General features: G+C 53.0%; 7 protein-coding genes across 7 annotated transcripts; 4 read left to right on the top strand and 3 right to left on the bottom strand.

Annotated features, from left to right (window-relative positions):
- Nucleotides 1–8,763: 8,763 nt before the first annotated feature.
- On the top strand, nt 8,764–10,729 carry TRIVIDRAFT_216798 (uncharacterized protein; the record flags this gene model as incomplete). Its single annotated transcript, XM_014096278.1, has 1 exon — nt 8,764–10,729. The coding sequence occupies one exon, from the start codon at nt 8,933–8,935 to the stop codon at nt 10,316–10,318; it is 1,386 nt and encodes a 461-aa protein (XP_013951753.1).
- Nucleotides 10,730–11,312: 583 nt separating this feature from the next.
- On the bottom strand, nt 11,313–13,352 carry TRIVIDRAFT_66472 (uncharacterized protein; the record flags this gene model as incomplete). The annotated part of the gene is made up of 1 exon (XM_014096279.1): nt 11,313–13,352. One exon carries the CDS (start codon nt 13,350–13,352, stop codon nt 11,313–11,315), a length of 2,040 nt encoding a protein of 679 aa, XP_013951754.1.
- A 937-nt stretch (nt 13,353–14,289) lies between these two features.
- Nucleotides 14,290–17,299, top strand: TRIVIDRAFT_210391 (uncharacterized protein; the record flags this gene model as incomplete). Its single annotated transcript, XM_014096280.1, has 8 exons — nt 14,290–14,460; nt 14,531–14,763; nt 14,854–15,329; nt 15,433–15,884; nt 15,972–16,626; nt 16,948–16,954; nt 17,013–17,025; nt 17,274–17,299. 8 exons carry the CDS (start codon nt 14,412–14,414, stop codon nt 17,297–17,299), a joined length of 1,911 nt encoding a protein of 636 aa, XP_013951755.1.
- Nucleotides 17,300–17,563: 264 nt separating this feature from the next.
- Nucleotides 17,564–19,066, top strand: TRIVIDRAFT_75995 (uncharacterized protein; the record flags this gene model as incomplete). The annotated part of the gene is made up of 5 exons (XM_014096281.1): nt 17,564–17,684; nt 17,802–17,845; nt 17,934–18,363; nt 18,468–18,757; nt 18,815–19,066. 4 exons carry the CDS (start codon nt 17,804–17,806, stop codon nt 18,830–18,832), a joined length of 780 nt encoding a protein of 259 aa, XP_013951756.1.
- A 665-nt stretch (nt 19,067–19,731) lies between these two features.
- On the top strand, nt 19,732–21,213 carry TRIVIDRAFT_80600 (uncharacterized protein; the record flags this gene model as incomplete). Its single annotated transcript, XM_014096282.1, has 5 exons — nt 19,732–19,782; nt 19,865–19,875; nt 19,957–20,036; nt 20,113–20,443; nt 20,501–21,213. The coding sequence occupies 5 exons, from the start codon at nt 19,732–19,734 to the stop codon at nt 21,078–21,080; spliced, it is 1,053 nt and encodes a 350-aa protein (XP_013951757.1).
- Nucleotides 21,214–21,324: 111 nt separating this feature from the next.
- TRIVIDRAFT_57407 (uncharacterized protein) lies at nt 21,325–21,861 on the bottom strand (the record flags this gene model as incomplete). Its single annotated transcript, XM_014096283.1, has 2 exons — nt 21,325–21,584; nt 21,684–21,861. The coding sequence occupies 2 exons, from the start codon at nt 21,859–21,861 to the stop codon at nt 21,325–21,327; spliced, it is 438 nt and encodes a 145-aa protein (XP_013951758.1).
- Nucleotides 21,862–22,527: 666 nt separating this feature from the next.
- On the bottom strand, nt 22,528–23,576 carry TRIVIDRAFT_43213 (uncharacterized protein; the record flags this gene model as incomplete). Its single annotated transcript, XM_014096284.1, has 2 exons — nt 22,528–23,403; nt 23,463–23,576. 2 exons carry the CDS (start codon nt 23,574–23,576, stop codon nt 22,528–22,530), a joined length of 990 nt encoding a protein of 329 aa, XP_013951759.1.
- Nucleotides 23,577–24,099: the final 523 nt, after the last annotated feature.

The following is a 24,099-nucleotide window of genomic DNA, read 5'->3' on the forward strand; positions in this document are numbered from 1 at the left end:
ACGGCGCTTCCTCTCGCCCAGCAAGGATATTCGCCATCACGCCGAAGAATTGACATCAGCAGATGAACCCTCCGATGACTTCGAGACTGCACGCACCTCGCCTGCTGATATAAACGACGACGATGATGATTATTATGAACCGCCACCTATTGAGCCATCGATGCTTGGCGCTATTCCTGAATTTTCAAGACCCGCAAAATTTTTTGAGGACAAGGTACCGGAACATTCAGAACTGGCATCTGTGGATAAGGTGATTGAGACTTTGCCTAGCATTGAGAGTGTCCCAAAGGACCAGGCCCAGGCCCGCCAGGGGAGCCCCAGCTATCTAGACCCCTTACTAGAATCCGCCGAGGAGTCGTCAACAAAGGGTAAGAACAGATCCCTTTCCTCTGAAGCGGAAATCGACTCCGACTTATCAGCTCAACCTACGGTCGACGAGACACTGGCTACATTTGTGGAGGTTCCGGAACCAATTCTTGCCAAGGAACCTGCTCTAGATGTCGATAGGGGATTCTCAGACGAGTATAATCCGATCAAGCAAAGCAAAGCACAGCCTATGACGGTTGAGGATGAATCAGAGCCAGAGCCTGAACGTTATGCTCCTGGACCAGAGCTTGAATTGGATAATGAGCCGGTTACGGGTTTTGAGCCTCTTGATGAGGTTGTTGAGGCGCCATACACCGAGACTGTCGACATCGTACCTGTGTCTGAGGAGTTCTCGTATGACGCAATTTCTGAACCAACTCAACACTCAGATACCGAAGAGGTTGAAGAAATCGTCATTGGTACTCTACCGGCTGCAAAATCTCGAGCAATCGTTGAGCCCGTTACCGAAGCTGAGCCTGTCCTGGAGGAGCCTGAGCCTGTCCAAAGAGATGCTGGGCAGGAATACCCAAGAAAGCCTGAGCCATCTACAGTTATTGAAGACTCTGATGAGTCAGAAGAGGAGGAGGAAACGGATGAGGATGAGGAGGAGGAGGAGGAGGACTCTGAAGATTCGGAAGAGTCCGAGGAAGAGGAAGAAGAACACGCCGAAGTTGGAGACGTTGGAAAACGCGTTGGGGAAGAGGGGCACGCGGTTCGTGATATGACGGCATCTGTCGAAACTCTTGGGGCTGTTTCTGTTGTGTCAAGCAGCTCTAAGAAGAGCAAGAAGAAGAAAAAGAAGAAGAAGAAGAAGAGAAAGAAGAAGAAGAAGAGCAAGACGGCGGCAGCAGCAGCAGCAGCAGCAGCAGCAGCAGCCGCCGCCGCTGCCGCAGAAACCTCCCATGAGATTCCCATTCAACATGCTACGGAATCCACAGAATCTACCACCATGCCAGTTGTGGAGCCTGTCACCAAGTCGACACCAGACGTCACAGAAGCCCTTCCTACGGCGCTTGATAGGAATGAGACTGAGCCCCTTATTGAATCTTCAATCCAACCTGCACCTGTTGATGCGATAGAAGCGGTAGAAGAAGTACCTCTTGATCCTGCCAAAGATTTCCCTGCGCCGGAGCCTGTATCTGAGGCCCCGGAACAGCTCACACGAGAGATTGCAGAGGAGCCTACAGTTGAAAATGCACAAGAGGCCGCTGCATCCCCCGAGTTTACTCCTCGTGATGGTTTAGAGCCTGTGTCTGAACCCACCTCTCTGGCTGAGACCGAAGAGCTGCGAGCTATACCACCAACTGCAGTCGAGAGTACAAATAACGACGCAGAAGGCCTCGAGGATGAACTTCTGAAGTGGGCCAATACTGATAGCGAACCGATTCCACATTCAGACCATGCCAGGATTGACAAGGCAGAGATAATATCACCAGAACTGAGCAATGAACAGGACGGTGAAAGGAGGAGTATTCAGGTTGAAGATGAGACCATTACTGTCGAAGAAAAGCCCGAAACTCTTGCTCCTTTGCAGGAAGAGTTTCCCTTACAGGAAGAGGTCTCTGCTCCGATCAACGTGGAATCCGATCTAGCTTCCACTGTTGAGAATCCTACCGATTTGTCTGTCGAAGGGGAAGATCTTGACTCTCCCGTTCAAGATCGAGAGGCAATGGTGACCGATGAGGTGGTGTCTGCTGTAGAGGAGATGCCGATTGAACCTCCTGCTGCAGTTGAAGAGCTCGCTGATACAGATGTTAAGGACTTACCGGTTTTAGATGCTGATGAACTAGCATCTGTTCCACCAGAAGAGTCGCCTTCTGCCGAACATGAATGGGTGGCTACTCCTGAGTATGAAGATACAATGCCCGTTCCATATCAAGAATTACCCACAATCATGGAAGAGCCTGGCCTTGAGGAGGCAGGCGCTATTGAGGGTGAACACGAGTTTGACCGAGATGCCCCCTTCAGCGACCAATTGTCCCCTATCATGGAGGAATCGCTGGAAGATTTGTTAGAAGAGTCGGCTCCTGCAGAGACGTCTGATCCAATTGGTCAAGAAACCACCGAGTCAAAACGAGACGCTATAGCAGAGGAATCAGCCTGGAGTATTGGTGGAGCTGAGGATCAGCCCGAGCAGCAGAGTATTGAGGAGACTACATATTTGGATCCCATTGCTGAGGAATCCGGAGCTACAACGGCGGTAGAAGATGTCTCCCTCGAGCCAAATATGGATGCCAGTGTGCCCCGATTCATTGATGAGATAGCCGAGACACCAGGCAGCAAGGGTATCGACTGGGCTCCTACTCAGCTACCATCATTTGCTTCTGAAATTTCCGAGCCATTGTTCACCCAGGGTGATGCTCCTTCTGAGTACCCTACTCAGCAATCCCCTGCTAGCTACGAGCCAACGCAGATGGGTGACAGTTTTGTAATTCCTGAGGAGCCTTCTCGATCGCCACCTCCGGTACCCAATGCCGCAGACGAAGCCGAAACCCCAGAGGTCATTGCAGCTCCCGAAGAGCCTTCTCGGCCGCCGCCTCCAGTACCCAGTGCTGCAAATGAAGGCCACTACGAAGAAAAAGAGCTTGAATCTCCAGAAGCCCTCGTAATCCCCGAGGAGCCTTCTCGACCGCCACCCTCTATACCCCGTACTGCAATTGAAACTGAATCTTCGGAAGCCATTGCTGCCCCTGAGGAGCCTTCTCGACCACCACCACCGGTGCCCAATGCCGCAGATGAAGGTGACTCCGAGGCAAGCGAACTTGAATACTCGAAAGCTCTTGTAGAGCCTGACGCTGGTGTTCCGGCGCTGGAGCATCAGGATAAACCTGAGGAAAACACGGCGAACTTCACTGACACCACTGATGTTGTCCCCTCTGCTGAAGAGCGCGAGCAGGAGCAGATTGACGAGCAACTGTCTACCGCAGCCCCCGATGCTAGTCTCCAGGAGCCTGAGCTAAAGGAAGTTGATTCGCTAGAAGAAGGAGACACGAATGAAGAAAGACAAGCAAGTTCCGTCTCCCTCGACCTTGAGCCGACAAAGCAAGAGCAAGAGCCTGAGATGACTCCAGACGAACATGTGGAGCCCTCTCTCGAAGCTCCACTTGAAGCTCCAATTGAGACCCTGCCAGAGACAAGAGAATTACCTTCAGCAGATGAGAGCCAAAGATTGGAAGAGGAGCAACCTGATGCGGACATGACAATGCATAACGATCTTGCTCCTCATACAGACTTTGCTGGAGAATCACTTGGCGAGGATCAGCTGGTTGCCAGCGACCCTGCGCCTCCGATGCAGTCTGAAACATCCCAATTACCTGCTTCAGAAGAGGAACCCAAGACGCAAGATGACATGGCAATTGAACATCCCTCTGGTCATGATCTGGATCTAGATATGACTCCGCAAGAAAACCAAACCACGCTAGATTCAAGGCTGTCCGAGCCACAGGAAGAAGATCATGAGGTCAAGGATGTGGAGTCAGCACCTCCGCAAGAATCAGAGACAATCGCACCTCAGGAGCTCGACCGAGAACCCGATCTGGAACCGACACCAGAGCAGGAGGCTATCGAGGATGGATCGAAGCCGCCGATGGACAACAATGACTTGGAGACCGAGGATTCTGGAGATAAATCAAGGGAGGTCAATGTCGATGCCACTGAAACCGAAACGCATTTAGAGACTGGACTTTCTGAGGACGCTCAGCCAATTCACGAAGAGGAGCATAGGCCAGAGATGGAGGACACCGACAATGGGAATCTCGATACAGAAAAGGGAGAAGAGAAATCGGAAAACCCTGACCAATCCGTAGAACTTGGCTCAACTGATACTTTAGAACGCTCAGTGGAAATCAGCTTTCCTCAAGAATCTAATATGACATCTGAACTGGAGCAACCCACACTGGAAGCTGAAATAGTTCCATCACCAACCACGCAACCAAACGACGAGGAGAAAGTGGAATCGGAGCATCCCCTTCAAACTGAAGATTCCGAACAAATGAATCGCGCTCAGGATGGTGCTATCGATTCTGTAAGCACGGAGCTTCAAGATCCTAGCGGGGAGTTTGGGCTTGCCCCAGAGACCGAGCATGCTTCCACAGAGGCGGTCGAGCTACAGACTGAAGACCCCCTGGCACCGCAAGAGGCTCAGCCACCAACGGAAAAGGAGATTACTGAGCCTGAAAATGAACGCCAAGGATCAGCTGTGGCTGAAGACCTAAGCCAATTCGAGGCCCCGGCAGAGATTATTAAGGATGGCTCGATCGACACCACATTGCCAAGTTCGGATCCGATCACGGATGACAACGATGCTTCACGCTTGGACAATGATACTATTGTGGTTGATGATACACGCTCTGATCCTACAGATGTTGTTGACTCTAGTGATTCCGAGACGACTCGGGACATCATGCCTGTCGTTGAAGACAAGGCAGCGGCTGGCGATGACTTGGTTGAAGAAAGAGCTTCTGAAGACCAAGTTGATCATGAGTTACAGCCAGAGGTCCCTAGTACAGTGACAGACGCTCCTGCTGAAGATGAACCCAAGCTTGAGAAAGCTCAACCAGAATCAAAACCCGAAGAACTTCCGTTGGAACAGGCCTCAGATGAACCCCAGCAAGAGCCAAAGTCTGATGAACCTGAGCCGGAGTCAATAGTCGAGGAGGCTGACAGAGCATTGAATCCCAGCTCTGAAGTCATTCAGCAAGAGCCAGCTGTTGAAGAACTTCTGCCAGAACCAGTATCAGATATCCAGGAACCCAAGGTGGAAGAGCCTCACCACGAATCATCTGATGATGAAAGTGAGCACGAACCAGAGTCCAAGGAGCTTGGGCCACCAACGGCAGACTCTACACTAAAAGAGGTAGATGAAGCGACGGCCAAAAAGCTTGCCAAGAAAGAAAGGAAGAAGGCTCGAAGACGTGCTCGTGCAGCAGCTGCCGCTGTCGAGGAAGCTGTTGTGGACCCAGTGGCGTGGAAGGATGAAGCTCAATATCAATCTGCTACTGAAGAGGCATTCAACTCTCGCAATCTTGATTTAACAAGTATAACCGAGCAGGATGAGCTTGCAACCGATGTCCCAGAAAAAGAAGCAGGCATTGTTCTGGAGGAGTCGACTCATGACAAATTGGTTGAGCCTTCACTGCCGGATTCTACTGTCGTTGGAGAAAAAGATGTACCTGTTGACAATGTCACTGCTGATTCAGAACGACTACCACCGGTTGAGGCAATCAGTCTGCCGCTTGAAGAACCGTTGTCTACTGGGCCAATTGATCAACCTGAACCTGAGGCTGCTTTGCCAATTAAGCCTCCGGAGGAACTTTTGGAGAAACCCACAGAAGAACCCCAAAAATCAGTTGATCGTGCTGAGCCCGAGGCCCCACAGCCAAGATCTTGGGAAACAGACAAGTCTCGCAAAAATTCATCAATGTTTTTGGCCATCCCCGGAACAGCAGATTCCTCAGGGAGTGAAGAAGACAGTGATGATGATGACGCTTCCTTTGTCTCCGATGTGTCATACCAGCATAGCGAAGTTGGATATCCTAGATACCGTGGACCAAATGACTCTACGACGGGACTTACTGGCTTTGAGGTAGTTGCTGTTCCTCGTGTAGAAGGACATGCCCACAGAGATCGACACAGAAAGAAGAAAAAGAAGAAGGGAGGCAAAAAGCACAAGCGCAAGAAGTCTCGCAGTGGCGGAAGTGAACGCGGGAGTGAACCATCGTCCTCACTGCCAAGTCTCCCGCTCACTTCGAATCCCAGCCTCGAGAGCAGCGTGCCTAATATCAATGACAGCCAGCCTTCTCTTTCCAATGAATTCGTCGACAAGGAGCAGAAGCAATCTTCTGCTATCGGAGAGGTTGCCGTCGCCGAACCTCCAGCGCCAGTGGTCGGTGCTTCAAGGGACATTGACGCACTTTTGGAGCAATTTGCGGATGAGCCCGAATTGTTAGAACCTCAGCAAAGTGAGCCTGTTGAAAGCGTCGCTGCACCGCTAGAAACTATCCCTGAATATGCTAGCGGAGAAGATGAAACTCCACAGCCGAAAGAATCTACAGACTCACCTGACAATAAGGGTACCGACTTCGTTGAAAAGGATTCCGCACCTCAAGAAGGAGAGACGGAAAACGCGTGGGACATGTTTACAGGCAACTGGGACAAGTCTTCTGGGAAAAGGTCCGAATCTGACCTTGCGAAAAGTATAGAGCTAGCCCCGCACGAGACACAACCCCCAGAGCACTCAGGTGAAAAGCAAGCTCAAATAATTCAAGATGCGCCTCTGTTTGACGAGCCCTCTGGGATATCTACACCGCAGCGAAGGAACAGCCAAACAGACAACACTGCAAGCCATGAGCCCACAGGATCAGGATTGCGAGATGAGAAGCGAGCCTCATCCTTTTCTGGAACCCAATCGCCAAAGGGGAATGACCCGAAGAGGCCGGGCTCAGCATCCAGTCAAGGATCTAACCAGTGGCTGGGGTTCCTATCTGAACGATTCGGCCCTAAAAAAAAGAAGACTAGGGACAGAGACAAAGACCCTATAGGGGAAGACGACAAAGAAGACCCCAACGAGGAGTCTTTTTTAGGGAATCCAGCTCTTCGGAAAAGCGGTGACGAGAGGAGCTGGGAGACAAAAATCGAAACAATCGATGACTTCTTGCAAAGGAGTGGCAGCCCTACCACACCAAAGAAGCGCAAGAAGCGTCAAGATAAATCTGACACACCTACTACACCAAAGCGGACTGAAAGTATTGCGGAGGCTAGAGATGATGAGGATGACAATGAAAGGGTGTTTAAGCGTAAACATGTATTTGGAGGACAGCTGGTCGAGAGCCCAGTTCTTGAGGCAATGGAAGTCCTGGGACCTTATGAGCTACTGAAGCGGAATTCCCAAGTGGAGGATCCGATCGGTGGGCTTCTTCGGGAGGCATCAGAAATATCGGTGCTTCCCCCAATGGATATGATGTCTGAAATATCTGACTACGAATTGTCTGATTATAGGTTGTCGCCCCCACGAGGGCTGCCTGCAGTTGCAGAGCTGCCGGAGGCGGAAGCCGAAGCTACAGCATCAGAAGTTGGCTTTTACAGAGACAGTTCGTTTTCCGGGAGCCCCCCAAGCCGATCAAGGAGACACAGCACAAGCACGATGCCTATCGAAGACGACGAGGAGAAAGTGCGCGAAAGTGGGATTGACGCAGACTGGTTAGAAGCAGCCATGGCACAGCTCAAGACTCCTGAGCCGAGAAACAGGTCGCCAGAGCGGCAGCCGCAGAGACGCCTACGACGATCTACACTGGCCGGCCAGAGACTACGAGACCCCACGTCACTACGGGAGGCGGCCCAGGACCCTGAAAGGAAGACAATACCGGGAACCAGGGAACGAGTGTTGACGGGAACAGGAACACGACCGGAGACTCCAACGGGGAGATCCAGTCCGACTAGGAAAGGCTACGGGGCCATCGCCGGGATGGGCTTTGCACGGCTTGCGAACGGAAGGGCATCGCCAATGCCCGTATCTACGGAACGACCCGACACTCCTCCAGCACTGAGACGGTCGGTCACATCGCCAGTTACATCAGCGCCGCTACGAAGCCTGCGACGAGCCGTCAGCGCGCAGATTGGGCCAGGGCTCCAGCGACCGGAGTCGCCGTCAGTGCCGCTGATGCCAGTGGTGACTGAGCAGCCACGCAGCGTCTCAGACAGCAAGATCCCGTCAGCCACAAGGCGCCAGACGGGAGATGAGGCGCGGGCCGACCCCGGTCGGGGCACGCCCAATAGCGGACTGGTACGACAGCGGACCCCTGAACGGCTGAAAATCTCGCACCAGGACGGCGTCAGCGGCAGCGGCAGCACAGTGCGGTCGTCGTCGAATCCAACGCCGCCGCTGCTGCGACGGGCGGAAAGGCGAATGTCGCTGCGCCAGCCAAATATCAGTACCAGCTCCATCGTGCCGAACCCGACGCCCAGCCCGATGCCCACAGAATTCAGCGTTGCCTCAAGCCCAGCGCCACCGCCAACGCCCAAACCCGCGCCAAAAGCAGCGTCGTCTGAGGCGCCCGTGGCCAACGAGGGCCGCGTGCGCGCAAAGGACAAGACGGATGTATACGTGAGTGCAAAAGACTCTCTTTGAAGCTCTCGTCACATGATTTGTGCCCGCAAATGACCCGATCCACCGGCGTGCATGAGCACGGCCTGGGCTGTGTTTTGGTTTTTTTCAGCGCCCAGCCACCCGGACTGGTGACTGGCAGCACCCTCACCGCCCAGCCTCGTGATTTTTCCACCCCCAGCAGCTCCGCCCAACTGCTGCGAAGGGTCTGCACCCTCAGCTTCTGGCTTTTCTGATTGCCTGCTGCCGAAGTGCTTGCATGTCGTGTTTGGTCATTTGCGGGCATTTTCGATTGTGTTTTTTATTTACTGAACTATAGTTGATAATTTTATTTATTTTTGGATTGCTTTTTTCTTTTACTGGCCTCCCTTGGCGTCGCTTCGTTCTAACTCATTGGGCTTTCTATAGGATGGTTTCGGCGAGGGCCGCATCGGCTCGCCTCTATCACCAACAAGGCCTCACAGTATGCGTCGACGTCAGAGTATGCAAGTCCTCGAGCTCGAGGCCAGAGTCGAGCAGCTCATAGCCGAGAACCGCTTGCTCTCCGAGGCTCGTCATAGCACCGACCAGCATCTGAGCCATCGTGTCGTCACCGCTCTTTCCGACCGGGACACCCAGATCGAGAGTCTCAAGCAGACGCTCAAGTTCCTCCGGGGCGAGGTCTCTCGCTTGACCGAGGTCAACGATGGCCTCACAAGCGCCAACGCAGAGCTGGCCAACAAGGACAACAGCCGCTACGCAGACCTGCAGGTCCATGCCGGCCGGGGCGATAACCAGGATGCCCTGATGCAGGCTCTGCGTGACAAGGACGTTCAGATTGCCGATCTGACGGCCAAACTCGATGCAGCCAAGGAAAAGATCCGTGAGCTGCAGCGTCAGATCCTCGAGTCCAAGGCTGCCGACGTGCAGTTCCTCAACATCAAGGATGAGGACTACTTTGACCACCGCTGCCAGCAGCTCTGCTCCCATGTCCAGCAGTGGGTTCTGCGCTTTTCCAAATTCTCCGACATGCGGGCCTGCCGCCTGACAAGCGAGATCAACGATGAGAAGATCATCGACCGCCTTGACAATGCCGTCCTGGATGGCTCTGACGTCGACAGATACCTCAACGACAGAGTCAGGCGGCGGGACATCTTCATGTCCATGACCATGAACATGATTTGGGAGTTTGTCTTTACCCGCTACCTCTTTGGAATGGACCGGGAGCAGCGACAGAAGCTCAAATCGCTGGAAAAGCTGCTGACAGAAGTTGGCCCAGCACAAGCCGTGCGCCAATGGCGTGCCGTTACCCTTACGTTGCTCTCTAAGCGTGACACATTCAAGAGGCAACGAGACCTGGACACGGAAGCCGTGGTCCAGGCCATTTACCAGACCCTATGCAAAGTCCTCCCGCCACCGTCCAACCTGGAGGCCCAGATCCAAGCCCAGCTACGCAGGGTCATGCACGAGGCCGTCCATCTCTCCATTGAGATGCGCACGCAAAAGGCCGAGTACACGATGCTGCCGCCTCTGCAGCCGGAATACGACGCAGACGGCGAGCTTGTACAAACCGTCCAATTCAATGCGTCCATGATGAATGAGCGGAGTGGGACGCTGAAGCTGACCAACGAAGAGCTCGAGGCTCACGGCGCCATTGTGCGCGTTGTCCTCTTCCCTCTCGTCGTCAAGAAGGGAGACGACGATGGCTCCAACGACGAGGAGATTGTAATCTGTCCCGCCCAGGTGCTCATTGCCCGCAGCAAACTCACGCGCCAACCCACGCCATCTGACGGGGGGAGAGTTTCTGTGGGCACAGGCCGCCTGAGCGGCGGTACCAATTCTCCCGATACCAGAACGGCCAATGCCACCTAAGGAGAGGGAGAGAGACTGGGAGAGTTGATGTTGATGCTACTTATGATGACCTTTTCTTCTTTTTCTTATTCTTCTCTTTTCTTTTCATCCGTACGGTTTGAAAAAAAGCGATGGTGTGTCTCCTTTTATTCCGTACATATATCTGTTATGACGGCTTTGGTTCATGGGTTTATTATTTTTTATTATTTGTTATTTTCAGTACAGCTGTGTTTTCTTCTTCTTTTTATTTTTTCTATTCGACGGACTGCGGGAAAGCAAAGCAACATGTTCAACATGGTTTGATGATACGATATCCATTGGAAAATTTCCTTGTTCCTGCGACGACCTATTTTTCCTCCTGGGTTGATGGATGATGAACTTTCTGTTACACTCTGGAGGCCTGTACCTAATTATCGACAGCATTTTGTGTGTATGTGTGTTATTCATTTTTTTATGCCACGTTATCCATGAATATTCTTTTTTTATGCGTCTCTTGTTTTTTTTATTGTTTATTTGGCCTTGGGGTCTAGATTACGATTTGAATGAAATGAAAAAACTAGAAAGTTTCTCCACCATGACAGACGAAAAAGTTCCCTTGCCTCTTGTCCAATCGTTGGCGAAAGCTGGTGAAATGCTAGTATCTAATAGTATCCTGCAGGTCTGAGCGAATTGGCCCAGGATGGAGGTGCGCTGGAGGGTCTCGACGATGACGGAGGAACTTGCATGACGTTTAGGCACTGCTCCTCCACCTTTGGGCATTTATCCGCCCAATCTGGCCGCCTCTTTTTCGAGATGCCTGCAAGTTTCTTGTTCGTTGGGATTTCCCCTCTTCTTCTTTGGTTGTTTTTGTGTACTCCGTACTTTGTAGGACATTGGTTTGTTGAGGTTGTTTGGCTTAATTCGTTTATTCGTCTATTTTATTCATTTATTCTTCAGCGGCAATCAATCTTGCCGTACATACGCTAGGTATGCTAGCCTAGTAGTTCAGCCAGCCCGAATCACACCTCCCCCCCTCTCAAGGCCCCTTGTGACGGTCGACCATCCACCTCCACCCATCGAGCGTCTTGGAAACGTCGCTGGCGTGCTTGTCGCCGTGCGTCTGCGCAATCATGCCCAGGAGCCACTGCAACCACGTCGTGCGGCCCCATTCGCCCCTTTGCAGGTCCCGTGTCACCACGTCGGCCACGCGCGCCAGCACCTGCGGCGAGACGGCCCTGGTCAGCGCTCGCTGGACGCTTGCGCAGCGCTGCAGGCGCCGGAGCCTCTGACGGTCGTTGAGGTGCGGCGCCTCCAAGTACCACTGGCCCATTCTGTCGACGAGGGCCATCTTGGCCTGGATCTCGCGGGCGATTTCCTCCGGAGCCGCGGTGGGCGCCGTTGCGAGCCGCGTGAGGTCGAGCACTTCCCAGTGCACCGGCCGTGTGATTTCTGCATCTTTGATGATGCGCTCCACGTACGGAACCCATGCCTCCCAGCCCCATGTTGTGATGTGAGTTCCCTGGCTGTGTCGTAGTCGAACAGCTTCGTAGAGCTGCAGGGCGAGCCTGTGGTCGTCGCATGCTGTGGCTATTGTCCGAGCCGAGTCGATGGACATTCGAGAAAGAGGAAGTGAAGACAGTGCTTGAATTAGGGCATCCGTTTGGTTAATATCCCTGAAGAAGTTGTAAAGCTCTGTCAAGACGTTGTCTGCGCTGGGAAGGCCATAGATCGTGGAAAACAAAGCTCTCCACCGTTGTGATAAAGAGTTGTACTGCTTTCGTGTAAGCTCGGAGTGGGTATCAACACCTAATACACCAGTTGAATGTAATCGGCCGACTATAATCTGCCACAGTTGGAGATGTCGTAGATCAATCTCATGGGATTCTACAGCATCCCGATAAGATTGGGTAAACTCTTCGTTTGTTGCTGTGGGGTTATATGCCTTGGCCATTAACCATGAAAATCGTAATCTCCTCGTTGTCTCCAGGTCATGCCCTTGCTGTGAAAGGAGATTGCCAATGTCGATATCTAGAGCCTGTATTTGTGTGGGATTCAACATCGAAAGGATTTCCCCAAATTGAGCTGCGGTGGCTGTCCAGCTTGTAGAGAGATTGCCACTGTTCGCTTGAGCCACGACAAAGCATCGTGTCAAGGTCAACATCTGATCCATGGGAATCTGTGCTCGGACCCAGGGCGGCATGAGGCTCATCATTCGTTTGATAAGTCTGATATTCTGGTATCCGCCTCCTGATGTGCAAAGAGTAGTAGCAAACGTCATCCAAAGATCCAGTACAACGACATTGTCTGGATTTCTCCTTTGGGCAACATCAAGACCGGTCAAGAGGTTACGACGAATCCTAGCGACAAGCCAATCTTCCATTTTCGGATCTGATATCTTGTCTCTCAAAGCCTGGTCGAGGGGCTCCATTGCGAGACGTAGTTCTTCGACAGAAAGAGACGCAGTTTCCATTCTGCGCAAGTAATCACGCCGAAACAGCTTCCTCAACTTATCCAACGCCTCAATATCCACGATATCAAGTAGGAGAATCCCGTCTCGTAGCACCGCCAACTCCTGGGGTGCCTTTGGCGGTATAGAGACATCGTCATACACATATTCAGTTGCAGTGGCCTCTCCAGTTGATACGCTAGAAGCGGTCACGTCTGCCACTGGAGGTTGAATAAACGGTTTGTCGGCATCCGACTTTTCGAGCCACGATATCAGGCCGTCAAAAAGTGCCGAGGGGCTGATTGCCTGCTTCCTTCTCTTCCGTTCCTCCACGGTAGACGGCGGCTCCCATTTCCATTCGCTGGGAACCCAGGCAACCTCAAAGTGCCAAAGCGGGGGATATGTCGACGACGAGGGCATAATTCCCGTCATGTTGCGCTTGCCCAGCTGGCGGCGGCGGCTCTCGAGGGGCCCGGAGTGTGAGCTGATTCGTCGACATGGCGCGGCAGCGGAGAATTGGCGGTGATAGTGCTCAATGGCCTGCCGAAGCATCGAGTCTGTGATCCAGACGGCGGACGAGTGAGAAACACGTCCCACGGGGCGGCATTGCGCCGCTGACCGCACCGGCATTGCAGCGCCGCGGACGAGGGTTTTTTGGCGGGATGACGGCGAGGATTATCGTCGAGCCATTGCAGTGAGTGGTGTTTCGGGGTTAGGGAGATGTGGCAGCGCCTCGCCGTCTCACTGAGTTTGTTGCTTGCTTGCTCGAATGTTGGAAGCTTCCATACAAGAATTCGATACATGGGTTCGCCAGCGGGCTGTCGGGAAAAACTGTAGTTCCGGTGGGGGGAGGAGCACTGACCTGAAGCTGGTGCGGTACCACTATTGGGAAAAGGTGGAGGTACTGAGGTACACAGATACAGTCGGAGGTACTCTGGGTGGTACATTTGGCACGGAGCACCGGGTACCTGCAATTTGCACGGGCCATGTACTGCGGTAGGTATCTCGTACCCCGTTACCGACTCCTTACACGTACTGCCTAATACAAGTACAGGTCGCATGTCATGCACCAATCGGGATGCATGCAACATGCAATATGGAGAGGCATATCCGTTGGAGTGACAGTGACATTAACATTAGTCCATCGCACCGCCTCGCTCACACACGCAGCCCCCGTCTTCCAATCTCGGAGCTCCAAATGAGCTGACGGGGCAGATCCATGCATGGCCGATCCATCCTTGCACATGACCCGAGCGACCGCAAGCGACTGTGAAGCTGCTTGTTATTTGCATTCGCTAGTCCGCAGGGCACGCGAACCGCCAACCCGCTTTCGCTTGGCTCCCCTGAGCATCAAAAGAGAGACTCTGTTCTGTTTCACTGAGCTCTCCCTGAAACCAAACAGAGAGGCAAGCGAAAGACAAAAACAAAGCTCGAAACAAAACAATAAACAAAGGCACAGGACCACCGAGCTTGTCCGGAGCTTTGCCTGTACAGTACTTGAATCCGCTCATCGCATCGAATTGTGTCGCATCCCGTCGCATCCCATCGCATCGCATCCCAGGGCCATAGCTTCTTCATCCATATCCCCCATCGCATTCCTCGACTGCCTAGCTTGCTGCGGGCTCCATGGCTCTGCGTGTCCCTTCGTTGTTGCTGTCCAACCTCGAAAGTCGCTTATGAAAATTGCTGATGGAGCCCGTGGTGTATGAAGAGACGCCTCTAGCCGACTACCTCAGAGGTATGTTGAGGCTTCCGCATGGTCGCCTGCTCCCCCCTGAATCCCGCGCATGCTGATGTGCTTTGTGAAGATGGAGGTAACCTGTCGGAGGCGGAATGGGCTCCCATGGACGGCACTCCCGATCGCCAGTTGTCGATAGCGTCCGATTCCTCGCCTCCTGCGAGCCCGACTCCCTTTGCGCCGTCCGGCCGTCCCTTGGTCAAGGCTCGGTTCCGCAACGCTGCCAGCAAGCTGGAGCTTCCTGAGCAGCAGCCACCGGCGCAGCAGCCCTTGACGCTGCAATCACTCAAGAAAAGCTGCTCTGTATGTTGAACAACCCCCTCTCTTGAAGCTTCACCGCTTCTGCTCCACACACACCTCATGACCTAACCTGGCTCGAATCCGTCCACATAGGCCCTCCTGGCTGCGAGCCTCGATCGCGCAGACAATGCCCGGTTCCTCGAACAATTTAGATATACAATCATTGCCTCGCAGCTCCTCAACGGCCATTCCCTGCTAGGACACCGTCCGCCGGCCCTGAAAACGCCGAGCTCGACCGCGGATAGCAATAACCAGTCTCTGCTCTCGACCGAAGGTATTATAGTGTCCGTCGTCGGAGCGCTCGCTCTCGCAGTCTTCCTAAGCTGGGCACTGAGTAGTGCGCCATGGCATGTGACGAAACGACGCCTAATATTGGTGCTTATTATTGCTGCAGCGGCGGTGCTGGTAGGACAAGTCTTTGTGCGACGACACTGGCTTCGCTACCGGAGAGAACAGTCCTTATCTGAAATCTCTACATTCATCTCGAACTCGCAAAACTTCGATAGTGCGGCCGAAGCTTCGCTCTCTCTTGTGCAAGAAGTTGAGCTTGTCTCACGAGGATACCGAATGTCAGTCTTGTCCCCAAACCTACTCCCCCCTCTTTCGTCTACCGGTTATGAGCTTTTGGCTACGGCTGTACTTTATATGCATCCCAGACTGACAACCCTACAGTAGTGTCCCTCTTCCACCGGTCAGTCGGCTCGAGGATCGTACCCAAAGCAGAAAATGTGTTCGGCTGCGAAAGGCGCTCAAGAACGCGCTCGCGGAGGTTCTTCAGACGTACAACCAGGTATCCGATGTTGTCAGGGGCTTCGCCGAGCAGATGGAACTGGAGAAATACTACGACATGTATGACGTGAGCGACTTTGACATTTCGGATTCTCGCCTGGGCTTTAATGTGGCCGAATTTGACGACCTGGAGTCGTTGAGAACGTTGAAGATTCTTGCCGCGCGATTTCATACCACGCGAAAGATGCTCCTTTGCGCTCTGCTGGCTCTGGATGCGAATGGGGAGGCCAAAGATTTGCTGCGTTGGACAGCTGCGGTGGAGTCGCTGCAAAGCGTCAACATCGTGACCAAGTCTGTCTTTGAGAAGCTGCAAGGGATACTAAGCGAGGAAGAATGTAAGTGGCTAACTTGTTCCACTACCCCGTCCCTTTTCTTCATCGTCATCCCTCGCTATGTTAGCCAAGTTTTCTAACGATTTACAGCATTTCCCGCTCCGCCAACTCCACAGCTGCCCCTTACACCAGGCAAAGAGCGATGGCGCTCCCAGCTTCGCAAGATCAGTTCCATGTCAACCGGAATCCGAGGCTTGCAAGCCAAACTCCACCTGCTACGAGAAGAATCTGACAGAGCGCTGGATGACTCTAACGATATCTCTGAAATGGGTCCCAATCTCATGTCGCAATACGACTCCATTGGGGTGGACCTTAGGATGCTCATGGCGGCGTGGGAGGAGGGTAGAGCCGCTTTGGCTCAGGGCATTGATAGAAACGAGAAGAGGCTTTCATCAATAAGCACGTTGCTATCGCCCGCCATCTCCCTGAGTGGACTCACAACGATAGGTGAGGGAGGTGCAGCAGAGGCCTTCAAGGCTCTCACCGGTGAATCCCCACCGGCGTCAGATATCAATGACGCAGAAGAGGACCAGGAGATATTTGAAGCCGTAGCAAAGCCGCGGCCGCGGAGCTTGCTGACGCGAGAGGAGAGAATTGCAAAGGTGAAGGAAGAGAGGGAGCAGAGGGCAGTAGCCCGGCAGCAAATGGAGGCTACCAAGGGCATGCTGAGAGAGCTGGAAACAGTCATCAGCCTACGACCGCAAAAACGAGCCAGTGCTCCAGCTGGAACCCGCAAGGTCTCGATGTGAGCTCGATTCACACACAAGTCTCGACGACATAACACCATTTTCCTACATCTCACGCAACATGTACAGGCGCACGGCAGCATCACATCTCTCGTTATCATTTTACATTTCTCCTTTTTGTTGATCTGTCATCGGTTATTTTCCTTTCTCTACTTCATACAATGGGGCAAGACACGGTGCAACGGCTAGGGGTTTGGGGCGATTGGCTGTTTGCTTTTGTATTTGTTGTGATTATTACCTTTAGAGCCCGGTCAGTTTGGTGGCGGCGGCGGTTTCATTTTTTTTTTTTTTTTTGTGTTGATTGATTTGAACTTGTTTAGATACGGCGTATGATGGGATCAAACGCAACGCAGTCTTTGTATATATGTAACTAAACATTTGGCAGATTATCTCGGCACGTGGGTGTTGGAATGCGTATAGATGGGATGATGGAGCCACCAAATTGACTACCTATTTAGACGAAGCAACTGGAGTGGGCGGGTGTACCGTATATATGCTGAACATTCATTACTTGTGTATTTGTACCTACCTATTCATCTCTTTATGCTTGTCTTGTACATCTCTCTCCCCTTGCTGCTGTCCCTGCAGATGCCAACGTGAGGAGATCCATCTTTTGTCACGCTTGATTATACCTAAAATTGTATAGTGCCGCTGCCAGTCCCTGTACAGTAGTGCTGCTCCCCTGTGCTTGTGCTGTAGCTCCCAGCAGCGATGGATTGAAGGTACCTCGCGCGCAGGCTGCCAATCCACGACACACAAGGTACCTGGCATTCAGCTGGGCACTAAACCTGCCCCGCGTAAAGTTGGCGTCTCCAGCCAGACGCGTCTCGACTTGCCCACAGCTTCGAGCCCATCGTGTTAAGTGCTTTTTCTGCCTGCTACCTCAAGCTTCGCCTCCACCAAGACGTGCATTTTGCTTCTTCACCAACAAACACCCGCGACTCCAGCTTTGCAATACCAGGCCGATTGACTCTGCCTTGCACTTGGACTTTGCCCACCGGTTCCCTCTCTTTCACCTTTTCACCTCTCTCATTTACTTTAATCACATAACCATCCAGTACGTGCTGAGAGCACTGCAATAAATTGCGTGCATCCCCTCTTTGATTTTTCCCACTCCCAATCTCCCCAATCCAAACCCCAGAGGAAAGGCAAAAGCATACCTAACACGCGGCAGAAATGTTGGAGGCACGGTTGGAACAGGCTAGCATCCTGAAAAAGGTAAATTGACCCAATCCCACGTCTTTCGGGACGCTTTCCTGGCACTCGGCCAATGACCCGTTGCTGACCACGAAACTGATTCTTGCAGGTTGTTGATGCCATCAAGGACCTCGTCCAAGACTGCAACTTTGACTGCAATGACTCCGGCATCGCGCTGCAGGCCATGGACAACTCGCACGTCGCCCTCGTGTCGATGATGCTCAAGGCTGAGGGCTTCTCGCCGTACCGATGCGACCGCAACATTGCCCTTGGCGTCAACCTGACGTCTCTCACAAAGGTGCTACGAGCTGCCCAGGGCGATGACATCTTGACGATCAAGGCAGAGGACGCCCCGGATGTTATGAACCTGCTGTTTGAGAGCAGCGGGGAGGACCGCATCAGCGAGTACGACCTCAAGCTCATGGATATTGACCAGGAGCACCTGGGCATTCCCGAGACCGAGTATGCGGCCACCATTACGATGCCTTCGGCCGAGTTCCGGAGAATCTGCACAGATCTGGCAGCCATGTCAGAGTCAGGTACGGAACATGAATAACGCTCCTGCACCCATCACTTTGAAAGAGAGAGTGTGTGCGTGGGCTTGTTAAATAGGGCTGAAGCTAACATAAAATCTTGCTGGTAGTTGGCATCGAGGCCTCCAAGGACGGTGTCAAGTTCTCCTGCAACGGTGACATTGGTAATGGCTCCGTCACTCTGAGGAGCCACACCTCTATTGAAAAGCCCGAGAACAATGTCGACATTGAGTTGACAGAGCCTGTGTCCCTGACCTTTTCCCTCAAGTACCTGGTCAACTTCTGCAAGGCTGCTGCCTTGTCCACCCAGGTCAAGATCTGCCTCTCCAGCGAGGTGCCGCTCTTGGTTGAGTACAACCTCTCTGGCAGCAGCTACCTGCGCTTCTACCTTGCACCAAAGGTTCGTCTTCTTCTTCTTCTTTGATCCTAAATTTATCATATGCTAACATGGGACTAGATTGGTGATGATGAGTAAATAATTACACCTACACTCCCGATTCAGACAACCCAGCACACAACCTCCGCATACACCAGACCGGGCCATGGGCAGGAACCGACATAGCCCTTCAATCGCGGCTGTTCGACTATCCGACGATGAAACAGAGGAGAGAAATGGATATCGAGAATATTGTCGCAGGCCTTTTTCTTTATTTTTCTAATCATGATCTGTAGCAAAAGAAAAAATGAAACGAGCACATGTTTAGCTTTAGTCTTCCTGCCGATAATTATCTCGAACACTCTTGTCGAGTTCCTTTTTAGACTGATTACCACACCGTGCCCTTTTCCCTCTCCTCTCTTCTCTTCTTGACGCCTAACCTGGTCCCGGTGCTTATCTGGAGCAGACGCTCATACAAGCGGCTTAGACCGGATCGTAGTTTCGGCCATCGGCGGGGCGTTTTTCCTACCCCCCATGAAATGATACTGTCTCTGGCGCCCTTTTTGCTAGCTCTCAGACATACGCCCTGCTTTTGAGTTTTTCTATGCGGCTGTCGCTTCAGCAAAGGAAACGGGCGTCTGCTCTCCTCAACAGATCCTAGTGGTGAGTCGCGTTCTATTTTTTCCACCTCCGATCATCTTGTGGCATTAAGCTCGCTCCGCTGACGGCGGGCCCGTTGGCATGGGGGACCCGGTAACGTCAGTGTATCATTAATCATCAACTATGATCCTCACCGGTCTGACAAGCCTTGGATGCCATTATAACGCCTGGACCAGATCTGCCCCCTTTTGGTCATTGCATATTATTTCTCCTTTATTGCTTCTTTTTTGACCTTTTTTCTCTAACCTAGGGTTTCAGGGTAATATTGCGATCCTCCGTATCTCGGCGCGCAGCAATAGTGGCTTTTCTTAGTTTCATACACACAAAAAAAGAATACAATGTCCTCTGACTCACTGCTTGCGCCGCGAGTGTTGGCAGTTGCCAGCCATGTAAGTCCATTTGATGGTTTAGGGAAGCCTTTTGAGGAGTTTCATCGTGGATTTGAGCCGGCTGACTCTGTCGTTTCCTCAGGTTGTCTCAGGGTATGACTTGGAAATAGAAAGCAAGCGTGAAAATGCTGGTCCATGAGATGCTGCGGGCAGTTGGGTTAACGTGACTTTCAGCAACGTGGGAAACAAGGTCGCCGTTTTCGTGCTCCAATCATTGGGGTTTGAGGTTGCTGCTCTGAATACGGTGCAGTTCAGTGAGTTGGTCCGGGATGAGAGGCGGGAATACGCACGCGAGGCATGCTGACTCACATCTGTGTGTCTCTCCTCCAGGCAATCACACAGGTTACATGCAATGGACGGGGACAAGGGCCACGGCACAGGAGATTACCGATCTCTACAACGGTCTGAAGCAGTCGTATCTGGATGACTTTGACATGATGCTCTCCGGCTACATCCCCGGTGCGGAGGGTGTCACGGCAGTGGGCAACATTGCAAAGGGACTCAAGGAGAAGTTTCAGAATTCCCCGGGCAAATTCTTTTGGGTACTGGATCCCGTCATGGGAGACAACGGGAAGCTATATGTGGCACCGGAGGTTGTGCCCGCGTACAAAGCTCTTCTCCCGTATGCAGACCTGATACTGCCGAATCAATTTGAAGCCGAGTAAGTGTTCTGTGATGCTGCCAGCGTTATCGGCTGACCTAACCCTTCCGCCTACAGACAACTCTCAGACGTCAAGATTGTAGACATGGACAGTCTCACCCAGGCCATCCAGGTGCTTCATGAAAAGTTCAACATCCCTCACATCATCATTACCTCAGTCAGCTTCACAACCCCAGACCACCCGCCCTCGCACCTCTCCGTTGTCGGCTCTACCATGACCTCAGACCACAAGGCTCGAACCTTCAAGATCGTCTTCCCGTCTATAGACTGCTACTTCTGCGGCACGGGCGACATGTTCGGCGCTCTCATCACAAGCCGCATCCGCGAGGCCGCCAGTGCTGTTCCTGGCCTGCGCAGCCGTGCCAGCTGGGTCAGCGACGACGATGTTGCCGCAACGGACCTGCCGCTAGCGAGGGCGGCGGAGAAGGTTTTGGCTAGCATGCACCAGGTGCTGGCCAAGACGCGGGATGCGATGCCCGAGGTGATGGAGAGAACTTGGGCGTTGCTGCAGACGGATGATAGGAACGACGAGAAGAAGGCGCACTATGTCAAGTCGAAGGCGGCGGAGCTGCAGTTGGTAACCAACTTGGATAGCCTGCGAAGCCCGAGTATATCATTTTCGGCGATGAAGAATTAGATTGGGGTGGTAAAGAGAAAAAAAAGAAAGGAAAGCGAATTGGACATAGATGGAAGGGAGGCGGGCGGCGTAGAATCAATTCTTTTTGTGTCTAGTATTCATTGTTATAGACCTAAATCGGACGGCTGTCTTTATATCCCCAGCATTCTATTCTGTTCCCGACCCGAGTCGGCACAGCTGTACTCTTTCTTGTTGTGTATCATAGCATATCATGGTTCTATTATTCCCTTGTATCATTCTCCTTTTAGTTCTTGCCCGTGCTTCCAAATCCACCGGCTCCTCTCACGCTCTCCTCCAGCTCCTCCACCTCGACGACGTCGGGGGTCACAATCCTCTCCAGCACAAGCTGGGCGATTCGGTCGCCCTCCTTGATCTCGTAGTCGGCGTCCGCGTGGTTGAACAGAAGAACCTTGAGGGGTCCGCGGTAGTCAGCGTCGATGACGCCCGCACCAGTGTCGATGAAGTGCTTGGACGCGAGGCCAGAGCGGGGAGCAATACGGCCATCTTATAGTTTTCGACTCTGCGATTAGCCATTGTTCTCCTTCTTTCTTTCTTCTCTAGGAATGAGAATGTGCTTTGCTAGTTTTGTGTTTCTTGACTTACATGTTCCCGCGGGCGTGGCAATGCTAATGTCCGTATCGACGAGCACCTTTCCCCTCGCGGGCACAACGGTGTCCCTCGCGGCGTACAGGTCGTAGCCGGCGGCGAAGGCACTGCCGCGCGTGGGCAGTCTGCCCTGCGGCGTGAGCTTCTTAACCTGCAGGGGAATAGAGGCCTCCATTGTGGTCTTTGTGGGTGGTGGTGGTGCTTCTGTTGCTTCGGGCTCTTCGACAGCGGCGGGTGCTGCTGGTGTCTCTGCGTCGTCGTCGAGGGGGATGGTCTTGATGCGCTTGGCGGGAGGGGAGGTTGTGCCGTTTTCGAGGACTGCGGACATGATTAGATTGGATTGGATTTGATTGAATTGAAGTTTTCTTGTAGAAAGCTTGTGAAGAGATGATAGAGATAGAGTGGACAGAGGGAAATCCAATTGTTGAAGGGATGGGATTTTATCTGGAAGAGAGAAGAAACTAGAGGCAGTAACTTTGCTTTTTTTCGGCTTACTTACTTTTTTGGGTGTTGGTAGTGCAAGGTTGGTTTCCAATTGCTGGAAAAAGGAAGTCGGTGAGAAAGCGTCTTTGGTGGGATTGGAGGGGCGACGCGACGCGTTCAAGGTTGGCGGCGGGGAGAGAAATTGGCCAATTGAGGCGGGGTTCGGTGTTGCGTCTCACAGGGCGGCTTGACCGTGGGTTCTCCCTTGCGTTGGGCAGCTGGAAATAGCTGCATGTGATTGGGTTGGATTACGGAGGCGGTAAACAATATGGAGTGTAATCAAGAGTAGTATCCAATAGTTGGTTGTGTCATTGTTTAGTACAGTGTGCTATCCAACGTGCATCCAAGACAAGTCAGTCTAATCGTCCAGCTCTCGTCCAAAGTCAACCAGCCGTATCTTGGTAGCGTCCCTGGGGTGGAACTGCGCAACCTTGGACCTGATGAGAAACCTCGCCGCCGCCGTCTCGTACGGCAGCTTCACGTAGGCATCCGAGCTGCTGCCTTTTGCCTCGACGAGCCTGTTGAGCAGCTCCTCCGTAAGCTGCCGCATCTCTGTGCCCGCCGCCGAAGCTGCGTCCCTTGGCTTATTCCTTTTGCCACTACCACTTCCGTTGGCGTCACTGGGGCCCCAAATCTCGTCTATCCGGCGCTGGTTCTTGTCCTTGTTGATTTCGCCTTTCGGCTTCTTCAGTTTCCCCTGCGCATTGAACCCTGCGGCGAGGTCTTCGGCGTCAATGTCCATCAGGTCGCCTACAACCGGCCCGCCCAGAGCTTCTGCGGCGAGCATCACCGCTAGGTGGTCATCGATGAAGCGGTTGAGGGCCTTCATCAGCTTGCTCGTCTCTTTATTGTAGCCTTGCTTCTTTCGCCGTAGTTCCTCGATTCGCTTGCGTGCTTCATCCTCTGGTGGTGTGTTGACTCCTGATTCGACTTCTGTGCGTAAAGCCTCGATCCTCTGCTTAAGAGCTTCGTTGAGGAGCTGGTGATCCTTCAGCGTAGCCTCGTCTTCCTTCAATCGTCTCTGTTCTCTCTCGGTCGACTCGGTCTGTGAAGCCAAGAACGCCTTGGACTCTTCAATTGTCTGGTGAGTCTTGCGCAGGGCTAGCAGCGCCGGCAGAACTGATCCTGGAAACGGGAGGAAGGGCTCGGAGCCGGTGACTTCGTCAAAGGCCACCTTGAGGATCTGGGCTTGACCGGCGGCGGTGCTGGGCGTCTGAAGCTCTGCGGAGCGCAACTGTGACTGCTGTGTTAGCCGTCGTTTCGGATGCGTTGCAGTAATGCGCCTGTAGCTACCTCGTTTAGCTGAGCCTCATATTCGCGGACTTTCCGCTGGAGCTCCTTCAGCGTGTGGTCAATGTTGGTGGCATGCGCCTGGGCTTCCGAGCTGTTGCGCGATCTGTTGTCCATGGTCTGTATTTATTTGGTTGACTTCGGTGCCTCGGATTCCATCTTTAGCTATGGTAGGTGCGTAGATGCTCTAGAGCAAGGTACGGACGGCACAGTCTTCAAACTGTGCGGGTTTCCCCCTGCAGCAACTCGATTCCAGCGCTGAATAGGCTCCCGAGCCCTGTGGGGGGGCGACTCTCCCCACCGAAAAAGCTCCTTGTCCGCTGTAGCGTCCTCCAATCGCCTAGAGGTGCGGCGACGTGGCGCATTCCGCACTGTGCCGCCCGCGCCGCACTTTGTTCTTGGCAGCTTAGTGTCGCGCATGCAATCGCCCAATCGGGGCCGTCACGTGATAATGCCGCGGGCGACCTCCAGCAAGGGAGGCATGGGCCATTTTGTCAACCCCGACGTCTCATCAAAGTTTCTTCCTTCACCCGCCGCTTCTTCTCCCCATCATCCCTCCTGCGACGCGCCAACTCGAAGCCATCGATCCGATCGCATCAGCGTCCTTGTGGCATTGTCCCAGCGCCCTGCGACTTTCCGT

Source organism: Trichoderma virens (assembly GCF_000170995.1).
Source record: "Trichoderma virens Gv29-8 chromosome Unknown TRIVIscaffold_88, whole genome shotgun sequence".
Taxonomy (NCBI): domain Eukaryota; kingdom Fungi; phylum Ascomycota; class Sordariomycetes; order Hypocreales; family Hypocreaceae; genus Trichoderma; species Trichoderma virens.